This window comes from Equus przewalskii, chromosome 30, assembly GCF_037783145.1.
Source record: "Equus przewalskii isolate Varuska chromosome 30, EquPr2, whole genome shotgun sequence".
NCBI classification, from domain to species: domain Eukaryota; kingdom Metazoa; phylum Chordata; class Mammalia; order Perissodactyla; family Equidae; genus Equus; species Equus przewalskii.
Genome location: NC_091860.1, coordinates 14,079,844 through 14,095,754, shown reverse-complemented (window position 1 = coordinate 14,095,754; position 15,911 = coordinate 14,079,844). Strand labels below are relative to the sequence as shown.

Sequence of the window (15,911 nt, the reverse complement as noted above, 5' to 3'; positions counted from 1 at the left end):
TCCAGACAAAGCCTGGGATATCATACAATCCTAAATTCAAAGAATGCACGCCAACTTGCATTCACATGAAGTCAATTTTCACCATTTTCCAGATGCTTTCTAATCTAGCTTTCCCCCAAAAAGGCTAAGTCACACAATTCAGCATTATTTTGTGGACATCACTAAACTGCAGAGACGTGAAGAGACAAACAAGGTCAACACAGACAGATTCTACTTCCTGGAGCTGAAATAATTTTGAAAGGTCCCATTCCAGTGGAAGCTAAAACTTTGAGTTTTTCATCCAAGTGAGACACTGGGAGCTCCAGGACTGTCCTTGCCTCAACTATTTCCTCCCTCCCCCTTGCCGCCAGCGATGCTACAGCTTCACAGGTATTCCCTCACCTGACACAGTCATCTTTGGCACTAGGATCTCTTTCTGCTGCTAACTCCCACCCACTCCAATCAATCATAATCTAGATCTTTGATCTGTGCATAAATATAAAGTAAATTAAATCTGTCAAGTTCTTATGGATTCCGTATTATGAAACTACCACTTTAGGGTCTCAGTCATGATCAAGGAACTTATATCAAGACCAGAAGCCCCATTCGGAGTTCTGAAAATGTTTCAGTGTCCTTCAAACGCAAAACTTTTCAATGATACTAAGAGGCTGGCATGATACAATTATTGTTCTATACCGTAAACATTTTTTAATTGCCTGCTTTGAAAATAAATCATCCTCAGAGTCATCCTCTCCCTTGCCTCCACATCTTTCTAGGACATAAATCACAGAAAATGGGAAAATCCCTGTGTCTGGCCCTTGTTTTTCCAGCTGGAGGATGGCTGCAGGCAGAGATGAGCCAAATGGCCAGGACCATTCAGCTCAGACATGCCTAGAAGGAGCCTGCGCAGGTGGGGCCGCGAAACAAGTCTTTCCTGAAGGGTTTTCAAGCATCTCTTCTTCTGATTCCACTAAAATGAATGTGAACCAGAGGGAATATTATTTATAAACAAAAGATACTGTGTTGTTACAATACAAGTATGACACTATTGTCAGATCATCAGAGCTACCCTTCTTGGAAAAAAAGCAACCTAAAAAGACGTAAAGGTTCAGAAATCACTTTTTGTGGCACTGTCTTGAAAGTTAAAACACTTCTTTCTAAAAGAAAGATATACATGCATCCAGGAAATGTCTGTAAATATCAACAAGTGTTCCCACAACAAGCATTTTATTAGACATCAGAGGAAACAAACACATTCAAAACATCACCAGTCATTAATTTAAATGGGGCAAGCATACCGAAAATAGTGTGCAAACATGCTGTTAGATTTTTAAAGGAGGCAGATGGTCAACATTCTTGCTAGAAGTCTATAAATAAAGCCATGATTGACCTCAGAGCTAGGACTTATTATAAATAATTACCAACAACTCTCTCGCATTGCGAGTAATTTTTCCCTGTGTTGCCCAGTTAACGTAGCAAATCTAACTCATATCATGTCTTAGATGGGAATGACAACTCTCAAATCTGTGAAATCTGAAATGGGAGAGACGGGCTGTGCCACAGACTGTACGACAATAAACTCCAATAAGCACATACTTTCCAAAAATATCCAGGGAGGAAGGAGGGACACAGGAAAGCCTATGAAATCAACAATTATCCACAAAAGGAAGTGAAGTTTTCCACATCTGCAAATCTTTGTGTACAGAAGTAACTGTTTGAACCTGCTGAATTTTTAGTAGATACATTTTAGTACATACACCTAAATTCATGCATGTGCATACCCTGACTTTTGTCCACAAAGAATTTATTAAAAGTATAAAAACCTGCCATTGCCACTGAAATTAAAATGTGGGAGCAGACTGGAGTATTTCTATTGCTAGCTGCCGGTGACTCAATTTTCCCAGGTGTCGAATGCTTCGACGGACAGAAGCTGCTCTGAGTGCAGCTTTCAGGGCTCAGTTCACATAGCAACCCCTCAAGGAAGTCTTCCACAGCCTCCTCCCAAGTCCAGAGTGCACCCCTTCCCAGCTACCAGAACTCGGGGCGCACGAGGCTTCCCTTCCGCATCTCTTAAACTGCAATTAAGCAAACAACTGTCTAAGTATACACAAGCATATTCAAGTGTGTATAAGTGTATAGCCTTAGTTGTTTCATATCAGTCTCCCCTGAGCAGTGTGTAAGCTCTCTGAGGAAAGTTCCAGTGCTGTTCCTTGAATCACATAAACACTGTCTACATATATGTTTAAGAGATAAATTACAGTTACTGCTTCATCCGCCTTAATCAAGAGCCACCACTGAGGAACCCAGAAGAATTAGGTATTTCTGCAAATTCTGCAGAAACAATTCAGCTTTCATTCCTGGCACATCACTGCCAGAACACTCTCTAAGGTGGCCCCAGTCATTCCCTTGTTCTTTGTCAAACATTTAGAAATCAATGAGAACATTTCTCTAAACCAAATCTTTTCCTTGTACTTACCCACTGGTTGAAGTTAAATTCACTTGGTATTAATTATAGATACCCTTCATAGGGCCCAGGGACAACATCTAACTAAAGTGATTTTCAAGTGGAGATCTAAATTATAATACAGCATATCATAAAAGTAAACTACTTAAGATGACCTTGGAACATTTTTGTTTCTTCTTCTCCCCAAAGCCCCCCAGCACATAGTTGTATATTCTAGTTGTAGGTTCTTCTAGTTCCACTATGTGGGATGCCGCCTCAGCATGGCTTGATGAGCAGTGCTGGGTCAACACCCAGGACCTGAACCGGCGAAACCCTGGGCGGCTGAATCAGAATGCGTGAACTTAACCACTCGGCCATGGAGGTGGCTTTGACCTTGGAACATTTTAACTGTAATAATGTAATTGGCATTTCAATCACATTTGCCACTTAGTGTTTTGTTTTGGGGACCTCTTGCAAATCCTTCCATCATTCATGAAATTTGCTCCTTGTCCGGATAAGAAGAAGTGGCCTCACAATGACAGTAGGACAGAGCCTCGCACAATGGGATAAAGTGTGACCGCTCCCTTCCCAGCAGTAGCTGAGGCTCCCTAATGGCAGGGACCCCCATTAACAAGAATCCATTTCTTCCTGTCTCTTGACGTCTCACGCCACTACCGACCATCTGCTCCAACCATCTACTTTACTTTTTATTTCAGACTACTCTTTTCCCCGTCTCATAGCTTTTTCTTACTCATCCTTTCTGCTTACTCACAGCTTATGCTTACTCCTGATTTCCTTCTTTCTCTACGTCTTTTAGCTTTCAATAATACAATCCATTAACCAACTTGCTCTATAGTGTGAATTCAGCCTCTTCAGGGAGACTGAATAGCTTCAATCACCATCCTTCCTGTTGGGCAAAGTTCTTGAGCAGCCCCCGTCAAGGGCTCCTGGGCAGCCTATAGATTTGTCACCTCCATCCAGTCAGCTGTGACCACAGCAGTGAAACCCTGTGAGATAACACAAGTTAATTTGGGCCGCCTGGACTTGGATAGCAACCTTCTAGAAAAAGTCAGTAGGTGTGGCTCTCCTGGGTCAAGAACCAGAAACTAGTTCACTTAAAGAACAATCTAAGAACTAAATTTGGGAAGCAGAAAAGTTCCTTATTTTCTCAAATGGAGTAACAGAATTCAGATTTTGCTCATTTCTCTATTTCAGTCTACTATTCTCTTTCATCTTTGCTACTCAAAAAAAAAAAAAAAAAAAGAACAGTGGCAAAGACCAAAATGTCGTGGTATAAATACAAAATCAGTAACTGGATCCTTTGTTCTAACATCGACTTTTGACCCTTTAAATTCATTTTCTCATTCTATTTTTCATCAGAACTCTGCTGCTCCCAAACACAAATATAATACACAAAAGCCTGAGAATTTTGCTTAGAACTGCAGAAAGTAGTTGAAATTCACACTTGGACCGTATCCAGTTTTCTGCCATCACAAAACTCTTATTCAATTCTTCTGTGTAGGAGAAGCAGATTACATAAAAAAAGGAACAAAACTTTTCTTTCATCTACTTTTTAATTTATTATGTCTGATTTTTTTGTAAAAAGTTATTATTTTTTTCTAAAAAGTGGTCAAGGATGTCTCAATTACCTATAAAAACTAACTTCATAAATTTTTAAGTTAAAATTATAAGTGTAGCATATTCTAAACCTAAATTATTTTAGTTCAGAAAAAGTCTTGCTAAGTTATTTATTTCTCTGTGACTTGGGTTCCAAACAAGTAAATTTATTATCATTGAGGGAAGAAAATCTTGGAGGGAGAAAAAGATAGTTGATTCCTCAAACAAATGAATGAGCTGTTTGTAATTTGAAATATTATCAGTATTTTTGATGATTAATATCATACAAATATTCATTTCATACTTTCGGAGTATGAAAAGCCGAAAATTCAAGATTAGGAAGATGTGTTTATTCTACGAGCAAGTCTACTAAATGTGTCATCTGCCAAGCTTATCAGTTTACAATTAGGAGGGCCTAGGTGCCATCAAAGAGGAATGCGTACAAAACAATACAATAAGGTTAAGGTCCTAGTCTCAACAGGTTTATATAAGGGTAAAAAGAGGGACTAACTCACTTTTTCCAACGATGGGAAAATTAGGACAAAAAGCAATTATGTTCTATGATAAATGAGCCATTTTCAGCAGAGAAATCAGAGCGTCTCCTCGTTTCATGTACTCAATTTGTGCATTTTCTATTCTTTGCTCCAAGCTGTTTCTTTCATCTCATGAATACAAGAAAATTAAAATTGTACTATTGAGGACTGATGAGGAATTTAATCTTGAAAGAAGTGAACTACAATGAGGTATTATTGTAGCACTTTGATGTAAAATCAGAAAGACACTGAGCTTGAAAAAGCATAATATTGTTATCACTTAAAACTAACAGGAGATGTTATGTCGGGGGGAGACAGACATCGACTCACCAATGTAAGTACCTGGAAGCCAGGATACACCTTTGATGCGATTTGATGTAAGTTGTCATGATCAAACTAATACCCTAGGTTTTATCAACGACCCATGCTCCAAGAAACCAGGTGAGAACCAAGAAGAGAACCATTTTGTTATATCCTGCATTTATTTAAGCAAACCGAATGTGTAGAGATAGGAACTTAAAGCGTTATAATGTTTTACAAATACAGAAAGAAGACACAGAATAATAATACCCTGAAGAGAGGGCATCTGAGAACGCAGTTCTATCATAGGAGAACACTTGCAATGACCACATTGAAGCCATGGCCGACACATCCATCTGTCATTCTTGTCCTGACATCGTTCAAGTAGTTTTAATAGATAAATCAGTGATTTGCTTTTAAACGAATAATAATATTAATGATTATGGTAGCCTTGAAGGGTTTGTGAGTGACTATACTATACATACATGATGCTAGGCTTAACGTGTTATTTCAATGCCACTGTACAGTATGCAGGGGGAAATAATGTCTTATTACACAATTACTGTGACATCCACTAACGTGTGAACTAGTTTGCATAGGTTAGTCCTTTGGGCAGCACGATGTTGCTCTAGTCCACCAAGGCTTAAAGATTCACAGTGTAGAGGAAAAAAACATGAATTAAAGCATTTCTACTAAAATATATTTTAATAGCTGGTGTTAACAATTTGCATAACAAAAGCCAAATTATATTAATAACATTGTATCATTCTGTAAGCCCTTTCATTTTAAAAACACTATGTGTTTCCTTGAAAACTGTATGCTCTCAAAGTGAGTACAATCTTGCAAATTAATCAGCAACCACAATTCTACAAATTTTGAAGCAAATAGAAGCCAAACTGCACAATGATTCAATTTTGCATTTTTATCACAGGTCAAAGACCAACAGTTCTATACGTGCCTGTAACCTCCCTGGTGCTGCTTCTAAATGCTCAGTCATTCATTGCATGGATACTGAAGAATGGGACTATGAGACAGTTTTCTCTTTTCCTTTGAAGTAAATCATTCTTAATGGCAACTGGATTACAAAGAAGTATATACTATGCAAACTGGATACCATATATCAAACACAAAAAGCATAATGGAATTCCCAAGAAGTAATTCCCATGAAGTAATATGGACAATTGGGGAGGAAATTTACCCTGGGGATCCTTCTAGGTTTGTGGATTACAGTAGTTGAAGCATCATGGAACCACGGCCACAGAAGCATCATACAATGTCTTGATTTTTTGATCATCAACAATTAACAGTTAATTGCCTAGAAAGGACCTTAACCGGCATGGAACACTTCAGAAAGAACTTTCATTTTAGCATTCTTAGTTTACATAGCTCCTTACTTAACGAAGCTTTCTCACCTCCATGTCACGTAACCCCAAACAACCACACTCTAGCCACTTTTAGATTATCAGAAGCAAATAGCTAAGGTATCGTGAATTTATGAAGTGAATTTCATCTTGTGTAATGAATTCAGCCTCATAACATAATTCTTCTATCTCCCAATAGGCATTTTAAATCTCAAACCTAAAGTTAATGTTTATGCATCTCAACTATATATAAATCCACAAAGAACCTTTCAGAAATAGATGGAAAAAGTCAGTATTTTCTAAAGTTCTAACCCTTATAAGGGAAAATACAAACAGCTATCACCTTTCATATCTGTCAGGAGCATCTCGCTTCCCCATCATAAAAATACCAATCACGTATAATAAAATATTACTATAGAATAGGCAGAGGCTTGCTTGCTTGGTTTTCCTTCCAAGACCATAATGGATTAACAAGGGTAATCAAAAAGGCACCTATTTTTTAATATATCTATATTATAATTTTGGTATAAACTATAACCACTTTATATAGGGATGTGTTATTAAAGGATCATACACATTTTCTTTATCTTTTCCTTAAAAATATTCCACTGGAGATGTACGAACCTGAAAAAGACATGGGCCTCTTGAACTTCCACTATCTGTTTTAGAAAAGTCTGCTAGCCAACTCCCAGAGTGTTGTCAAACTCAACACGGAGAGGATAAGGAAAGAAAGACTGTGGTGAAACTGGCAGAACTGCATCTTCATCATCTTCAAGCAAGGAACCTAGCGGCCAAAGAGAGGCTGGTCTAATCTCATGCATATTCATAGAAGGTGCTCATGGAAATTGTGCTTGCAAATTCCTGTGCAGTCTCTGGAGGTGGGGGAGGCCTGAGAAGGTGCAGGGTCTGCATGGAGATCTGACAACCAGATAAATATTTCAACCTGGGCTACACCTCAGATGAGTAAACAGGAACAAGACAGGAAGAATTCGTTTTGCCGCAGGTTAGAAATAGAAAGCTTCCCCAGAGAACAATAATTAGTAAAAACGTTTCCTACAAAAACTGACAACAAAAGCAATCTATTCTGTTGCTATGCTTTTCTCAAGAGAGATGTGATCCACATCCGGTTTTGTTTTTGGAAACTTTGAAAAGCGTATCAAACTGCTCTTTGTGCTTTCATCAGTCTTGAGAACACATCGAATTTAGGAAGTCAGGCGCATGCTCTCTGTGCTTGGGTATCTACACGGTCTTCTTGAACTGGATTTTTAAAACACTTGTTTTTAAACCCGTCTTCAGCTGTTAGCATCACACAGGAGATGCCTGTTACCAAACTGAAGGTGGGGAGGGGGCGTGGGGAAAGGGGAAACGTTCGAGAACGCAGGTTTGAAAAATGATGCTGTAAAAATAGCACTTTGGTATCTTACATATCTGTTTCCTATATTTCTGCTGAGATGCTTAATATCCTGACAAGCTTTAGTAACAATGAAAACACTATCAAGTTACAGCATCGGGAGCATGTGACATCTTGTTCTCCCTTCCGTCTTTATCATAAAATAACTGCCCTCTAGTTAAATGCTGTTCAGATCTTAATTCCTAAAGGCTGGAAGCAAAAACATCTTGCTATGCAAACATTCAGTGAAGCTTAACAGTTTAGGAGATTTATTTCCCAAATAAGTAGTGACTCTTACACTGAATGAATCTGATTTTGAAATCAGTGGATGAAAAAAACAACAAAACATCAAGGTGCTACTTTACTATAACTTTCCCGATTATAATCATTTCAAGACAATTTCCTTTGAGTTTTCTATAAATGTGCTGTTTATCAAAAATTGTACCTGTCCTACATTTTGTCTGCAAATTGAATCAACAACTACTCTTTTTTATAAACACAAAAAGTGGTCTAACTGGGTGAAACATAAATATTTACTTAATGATATAATAAAATTGAGCAAGCTTATTGCCCTCAGTTTTAACACAAAAATTTTTGCAAGAATATTGCAAGTTCAGTTTGTCGTTGTAGGTTTGTGTACAAGACACCAAAACAGATATGGGGTTGAATAAATTTAATTATGACTGATCACTTCAATGATAGGAAATCAGTCAAGCTGGTTATGGGTTATCTGTGAAACCCCCTCAAAAAAATCTCTAGTCATTTGCCTGAATTTTATGTCAGTGTCATGTAGATGCAGCTTGAGTGTAATAAAGCTTATTTCTCTTTTAGCTAGGTAAGATGAAACTACAGATTTTCAAAAGTCTGTGCTAACTTTTCAAAGGTGTCAGTGAATTAACATTTGCCTTTGGACTAAGAAACATTTCAATCAAAGATATTTTACAGGATATTTTGTTAATTTCTTTGACTATATCATGTCAGACAGATATCCCCAAGACCCATACATTTTATGACATTTTTGTAACTTTGATTTCTCGGTTTTGTCACAACTATAGAGTCAGACCCTACATGAATGCTACCCTGTTGCAGGTCCCAATAAATGGCACAATCAGAAAAACTCAGAGTTGCTGTTGGATACTAATCTCTCAGCTCATCTTGACTGTGGACTCCAGGTGCAACTTCATGACCCGCCAGCAAGGGCGCAGTCATGGCTGTGAATCCAGCAAGAGCCTGCAAGGTCACTCATTGGAAAATCAAAATGTGACAACAATCTTTTTTAGTGAACAACCCATTGGGCCTGTCCCTAAAATCTCTGATGGCATTCCTATCTCACCCCCTGAATGTGATTTAGAAAATGAAACCCAGAAAGTGGGAAGGGAGTCTTTTCATGAACCAGTTTCAGTGGCTAGATTTCCATTCCAGAATCTGAATACCATTTTCTGAAAGAAGAAACCAGATCATCTCTCCCTTTGTGGAGCTGGTAATTTCTTGTCTGCTGGTTTTTTCCAGCACAATTCAAATTCCATGCTGTCACTGGCTCCCGTGAAGTTTTCCTTACATTTAAATCAACAGCGGCTTTAAGTTAATGAAAGCTGTTCGATAAACATCTAAATCACTTATTGACTAGAGTATACATCTATTTCCTAAGGTGTAAATCCTTCAAAACTAGAGTGCAATGCAGCAGAAGAATCTCAAGCAACTTTTCAAAATATGTTTTTCTGATGAGCTGGCAACTAGAGGAAGGGTTTTAGATATCAGCCACACTTTTTGCTTTAATAAGAGGAATGGGCAGTGCAGCTGCCTACATTACAGAAGCTTGAACCTACATGACATGCAACAGGGTAAAGGTTATTGGGAAATACTATAGATGACCTTAAGATTTGCCCTTTGCAGAGTAGCTGTGAAGTTATTTGGTCCTGACATTCTATGGAGCCAAGCACATACTCAGGTCCACAGAATGTAAATGGAGAGTAGGATACGCCTTGGTACAAATAAGCAATAAATAGACCCAAGTTGGCCGAGAGAACGAGGAAATTTCTTTGTTCGGTAGAAGTTTCTAGGTCCCTAAGGCCACCAGTCAATATAAATTTTAACCACACTGTCATTCTGCCACTGCTTACATTTCTTGTATTAGGCAATTTTCACTCGAATTGGAAATTGCCTGATGATTCAGAAGCTAAACGTTTTTGAATTATTGGCTGTGTTACTGAATTAAGAGAACTGGCTTCTGGTGATTCCAAAGTGACAGCTAAGAAGTTTCATATACTTGTTACATTTAAGGGACAATCAACATCTCTATTAAAGTCTACAAAAATACATTTCCCAGAAGGGTTCAGTAGCCAATCAAAGGAAACCATTCACACAATTAGCAGCACCAGGTCTCCAGACCTAATTATTTTGTTTACAGGAATTACTGAAAATGCTGCTGTTTTCAGCCCAGAAGTCATTCCTTCTTCCTGGTACCTGTGTGTCTAATTGTCAAAGGAAGGATAGATTATTGTAAAATAACTGCCAAGTTGTCTTAAAAGTATCTTCTATCTTTTAAAAAGATTAGGTTTAGTATACATTAGAAGAAAGCTCGAAGGGCAAGGAGAAATAATTAATTAACAAACTCAATGTAATTCGCTGGGAGCATCCCGGTTTTCCCAGTTCTCTGCACGGTGCCGTACATCCAGCCATCGTCGATGGGCTGCACGTTGACGATGTAGTCGCCGTCCCGGAAGGAGACCTCGTCTTCATCCTGGGCACTGTAATCGTACATGGCTCGGTAGGTCCTCTGAGAAAGGAAAGAAGGGGTCACACGGTGAATACGGAAAATAGTCACAGCCACAAACGCCAATCAACAAACCAACCCACACCTAAAGTAACTGCTAGGAATGTTTCCAAGATCTGCAAACCAGAGCCTGGTGTCCTAATTGTGTTCATCTCAAGGTTACTAGTCTAGCAAAAAGCACAATATTTGGGGGCCAGAATGGGGACAGAGAAAGCCACTAAATACAACGGCCAGCCTGTCAAAAAGTAAGCTTAAAGCAGTTAAGTCAACTCTCCCCAGCCTCAGATAACCCCAGAGAAGTTAAGTTATACAGATTCTCCACTACTCCACGTTCTTCAGAGAACAAGACGTGCCATAGGAGCAGATAGGTCCAAGTCACTGCCAGTGGTCCCCTGGCAGAGGCAATGAACTTTCCTTAAACAGGTACTAAGAATTTTTGTTTCCTCTTAAAAATACATAAAACAAATAAAAGAAAAAATCCAGAGGATACTGATTTTATAGGTTTTTGTATCACAGTGGTAGAAATTCAGCATATCAATGTTCTGAATATTGAGGTACATACAACTAAATCTTCGTTATAATGAGTAAATTTCTCGGTTCCTGACTTCAAACTATAGTGCAAAGCTATGGTAATCAAAACAGTATGGTATTGGCATAAAAACAGACACATAAATTAATGGAACAGAATAGAGGGACCAGAAATAAACCCACACATATACAGTCAATTAATTTATGACAAGGGACACAAGAATATAATATACAATTGGGAAAGGACAGTTTCTTCAATAAATGGTATTGGGAAAACTGGACAGCCACATGCAAAAGAATGAAAGTGGACCCCTATATCACATCATATACAAAAATTAACTCAAAATGGATTAATGACTTGAACATAAGACCTGAAATCATAAGCCTCCTAGAAGAAAACATAGGCGGTTAACTCCTTGACACTGATCTTGGTGATGATTTTTTGCATTTGACAACAAAAGCAAAAATAAACAAGGGAACTAAAGCGAAATGAAAAAGGTCTGCACAGCAAAGGAAATCAACTAAATGAAAAGGCAACCTACTGAATGGGAGAAAACATCTGCAAACCATATACTTGATAAGGAGTTAATACCAAAATATAAACTGAGTTTTATTAGAATGGTTTAAAATGGCCAGCTGTTTCTAAGTGCTCAGTCAAAGGCCAAGGGGCTGTGTCAGGAACCTGGGGAAACCACTTCAGCATGAGATGTCACTTGACTAGAGGACTTGGAACCCCGCTTCAAAACTTTACATTTAACCAAGGAATCAGTACTCCAAGATTTACAACAGGAGGATTCAAGGACATATGCTGGCCGTGTCGTTTAGGTTTTAGTGGCCATTTCGATTAATGTCAAGATTAACTAGTTAATATGACCAAATATTTGTGCTTTTCAGACCTGAATGAGATCATAATTGGCTAATACTAATCATGAAGTAATAATTAGGATATTGTCCTGGTAGATTCTTTGTATGTTTTATCGTTTACAAGTTTTCACATCACACCTTCCCTTTTCAACAGTTTACCTCTATACATCTTTTGCTTCCTTTGAAAGGGCTGTACAAAGAGTAGGACATCATCATTTATCCTTTATAGGAAAATGTAGATTATTCACTTCAACCCTATTCCACGTGTATTTATACCCTGGAGATGAAACGGAATGCTCCAAATTGACACTTACTAGATTTGGTGAGTGCTGCATTGACCTCATGGATGACAGGCTGGTCGGGTGCATGTACCCATAGCCTTGCGAATGGCTTTGCTGGTAGGCGCCAGGAAGAACAGGGGCTGCGCATTAAACACACACACACACACAAAGATTCCTTAAAATGAGTCTCAAAATACCCCTCCCGAGCCTTCAAGTGACTTCATGCTCTGCTACAACCTTCTGAAACAAAACTCCATTTTTAGTGTCATGTGAAATTTGGGTAGTGATGTTATAAGCCATCTCTAGATTAGTATAAATTTCAGTAATTAAGGATATATTTACAGAATCAGTTTATCATGCAGATAAAATACATTAGAAATATTTGTACTACTCTATTGCAGATGCTATGTTAAAACAACACGAACACAAAATGAAAATATTTCATAGTGCCATAACAAAATCACGTTTTCACTTGGTCATGTCATCCTCTTAGGCATTTTCTAAAATACAAATAAGAATCTAAAAGAATTTAATTGGATCATCAAACCAACAACAGAGTATAAATGTTTTCACTGGATCCTTCTCATACAAAGGGATGCTCTCAATATTGTGAGACATACAGCTGAATGTTGCCTTTACAAAGATGGTATACACAGCGTACGCGTAGCAACATATGTTTGTTTAGCAGTTAATAAGAAGTCTATATCCTTAAAAGAAACCTTTACTTAGAATGTTTGAATTCTCCATTTTATTTTGGCTGTATGTCAAGACTCAACAAGTCAGCTGAAGATGTTACAAAAGCCTAAGAAACCAACCCACTTAAAGAATTCATAAACATTATCCTTCTACATCAAAAAAAAAAAAAGTATCAAAATAGCATTCACTCACTTTGGGCTATTCTCACCATTGATTATGACACTCAAAAGACATAGTCCCTGTTTTGAAGAACATTGAATTCTAGAGAAATCAACACAGACGCTAGAGAAAAACGCCACAAAGTCAGCAGACGTATCTGAGCGTGTGTTTCTCTAAAGTATGTTTACGTATTTGTAACCAAAAGCATGAACTATAAATGAGGGTATTTTAGTAGTGTGCCCTTCATTATGTTTTGAATAATTATATGATACATTAGTTAAAACTTGTATGATATATGTGCTATAAAAATCCATAATAGGTTGACATTTTTGTTCAATCAGGTTGAGTATATAAAGTAATTATCATGGGTTGATTTATTCAGGACAGTTTTTATAATAAAAGAATAAAGCAGACGTAATTCTTGGGTATTATGAATAATTAATATTTTATAAGTGGCACATTCACTCTAATGATACATGAGAACATCAAACTTTAAAGAAGGTTAATCTTCAGAAAATTACAAATCATTAATGCATTCTCCAGATCATAATGATATTAGGTTGAATAGAGATTTTTTGAATAGTTCTTGAATTAATTCATATTACAATGTTGGTACAAGTTGTGTTTATTTAAGGTCTAGATGTTGCATCGAAGAAAAATTGCCAAGATCCTTACTTGGATTGAAGTATATCATAAAGTTATTAAAACATTAAACATCAAATACTTCAGAAAATAGCACTTTTTAACATCATCGATTCAATTTAAATATTTAACATCAAGAGACATCAAGAATATTGTCAAAATTTACTCATGAAGAAAAAATAATGAAATCCCCATAAATATCTAGGCCCACTTAATTAGCTGAGTATAAGAACCTTTTCCATATGTTGGAAGCCAAAGTATTGACCATTCATTTATTCACTCCCTTGACCCTCAGCAAATATTTATTAAGTGAGTTCGTGTGTGCACGGGGCTTACTACATTGCCTGTCACTTAGTAAGGCCTCCTAAATATGAATAATTACCACTGTCCACTATGTTCAAGGCATGCCAGGCATAAGAGGAGTGACAAAAACAACTGCCCTCTTAAAGCAGTGATGGCCCTGGACATCTACCCTTTGCCCAGCTGAAAAAAATGGCTCTGGATACTTAGGGCCTTTCTAGTTAAATATATTAGTGAATGACTCTGCAGGGAGGAAGAACTATTCCTCTCTTCTAGGCCCTTCTGGCTGGTCTGGAATTAAATTGACAAGACGAGGAGAAAATCAAACAAAGCTTAAAAATATGTATACACGGGAGAAACCCAGAAAATCTGAGTAACTCGCCAAAACAGTGGAAGACACTACCTTAAATGCCCTCTTCAGCTAAGGACAAAGGAGGATGTTGGGGGCAGTGGTTTGGGACTTCAAAGGGGAGGAACACAATTTACATGGAGATGGAAACGCAAATGTTTGATAAACAAATGTTGACCATGCCTTGCAAAGACGATGAGAGATGGAGGCGGCTTTGACTGAAAGGCCCTTGTTAGGTTCCACCCTGTCTATCACACCTAGTTTACATTATACTATATTGTCTTAGGGTATTAGCTCCTTCCTGGAGCAGGCCTTCTATCTCAAATTCTTTCAGGCAGTTATGGGGAAACTGAAAGTTTCTTTCAGAGACTTTTGTTCCTAAAAGAATCAAGCCAAAGAGACACATTTTGGGGTGGCAAATTCTGACCACCCCCCCCCCCCCAACTCCAACTGCAAACCCCAGACTGGCTCTTCTGAACTGGTTTTTATCTATTTAAATAAGTCATTTCTTCATTAATTATTATTTTAATCTATCTGTAAATACAAAAGATTGAATAAATAGCCCTATAAACTTACTTAAAACAAAAACTTAAACCTTTGACCCTTTGTTATACTATTTAATTCTGACCATTAAATTTTGATGTACAGGTTAAGCACAACCATTTTAAAATATTTTCAGAAAAAACTAACAGGAAACATCAACAATGAAACAACATTTTTAAATATGCTATCTCATAAGCTGTAATGTTTATGCTTACACAGTTCGTCCATCCTAATTCCAGTTTAGTGCCCATCAGTCCTGACAATTCAAGAATGTTGTTTAATAGTGTTCTCTAATTTTGACTTTTAAAAATCAAGTATATTCATGCCTACTCAAATGCTCAAATCTGACCTTCAAAGGGAACATGTAGCTACTGTAAAATATAGCAGGAAAAGAAAGTAATGTATTTGTCCTAAATATGTGTGGCTTTGGGAGAGCAGGGGACAGAGTTTAGAATGAGAAACCTTGGAGTAAATATAATCTATCTAGTCCTTATGATGTCTTTCCATGGATCCATTTCCCTCTCTGGTTGCATCACTTAATGCAAGTTCCTTTGGGGTTATCAAACCTTGTTATCTCTCTCATACCTGCTGCAATAAAAAGAGGTTTTAGGAAGCTCCTATTAAGGCTACAGAAAACATAACCAAGAGCCCAGAGGAATCAACTCACTAAAAGCAAGTGCCAATTTAAAAAGAGGTAGAGACGTTGCATTTTTATTGTTTAGCTACACAAATGCATTCTATGAAATACAGATAAAACAAGCAAGAGGAAATTTAAAGCAACGGCTTTGGAAATTGTGTTTATTAAGAATTTGTTCGAAAGATTGTTATTCCACATGAATATGAGATTCCTTCCATGAAAATATGGAATTCAAAGGGTTTTGCAAAAGCAAGACGCAAGGCTAACTTTGTGGAATTCAAAGGGTTTCGCAAAAGCAAGACACAAGGCTAACTTTGCAACAAACAAGGACTTCTTATGAAAGAGTAAAACAAGCAGTTCCCTCTCTATTGAACTAGTGGTCAGATACCACCAACACTGGCACAGATGGATGATGATAAAAGTACGATGGTCTCCCAACCGAAGAGTCTTGAGTTTGGGAGTATTTTTTTTTCTTTTCTCTTGGTGAGTAAGATTGGCCCTGAGCTAACATCTGTG

The 15,911-nt window shown here is 37.6% G+C and overlaps 1 protein-coding gene across 10 annotated transcripts in view; it reads right to left on the bottom strand.

Moving 5' to 3' along the window:
* Nucleotides 1-5,035: 5,035 nt before the first annotated feature.
* Nucleotides 5,036-15,911, bottom strand: part of NEBL (nebulette) — a 332,430-nt gene continuing 321,554 nt past the window's right edge. For all 10 annotated transcript variants that reach the window (XM_070601408.1, XM_008522132.2, XM_070601400.1 and 7 more), the window contains 2 exons: nucleotides 12,103-12,209; nucleotides 5,036-10,399 (listed from right to left, as the gene is read on the bottom strand). In XM_070601408.1, the coding sequence (XP_070457509.1) occupies nucleotides 10,223-10,399; nucleotides 12,103-12,209 (284 nt within the window). In that variant the 3' untranslated portion in view covers nucleotides 5,036-10,222. The remainder of the gene's footprint in view (nucleotides 10,400-12,102; nucleotides 12,210-15,911) is intronic.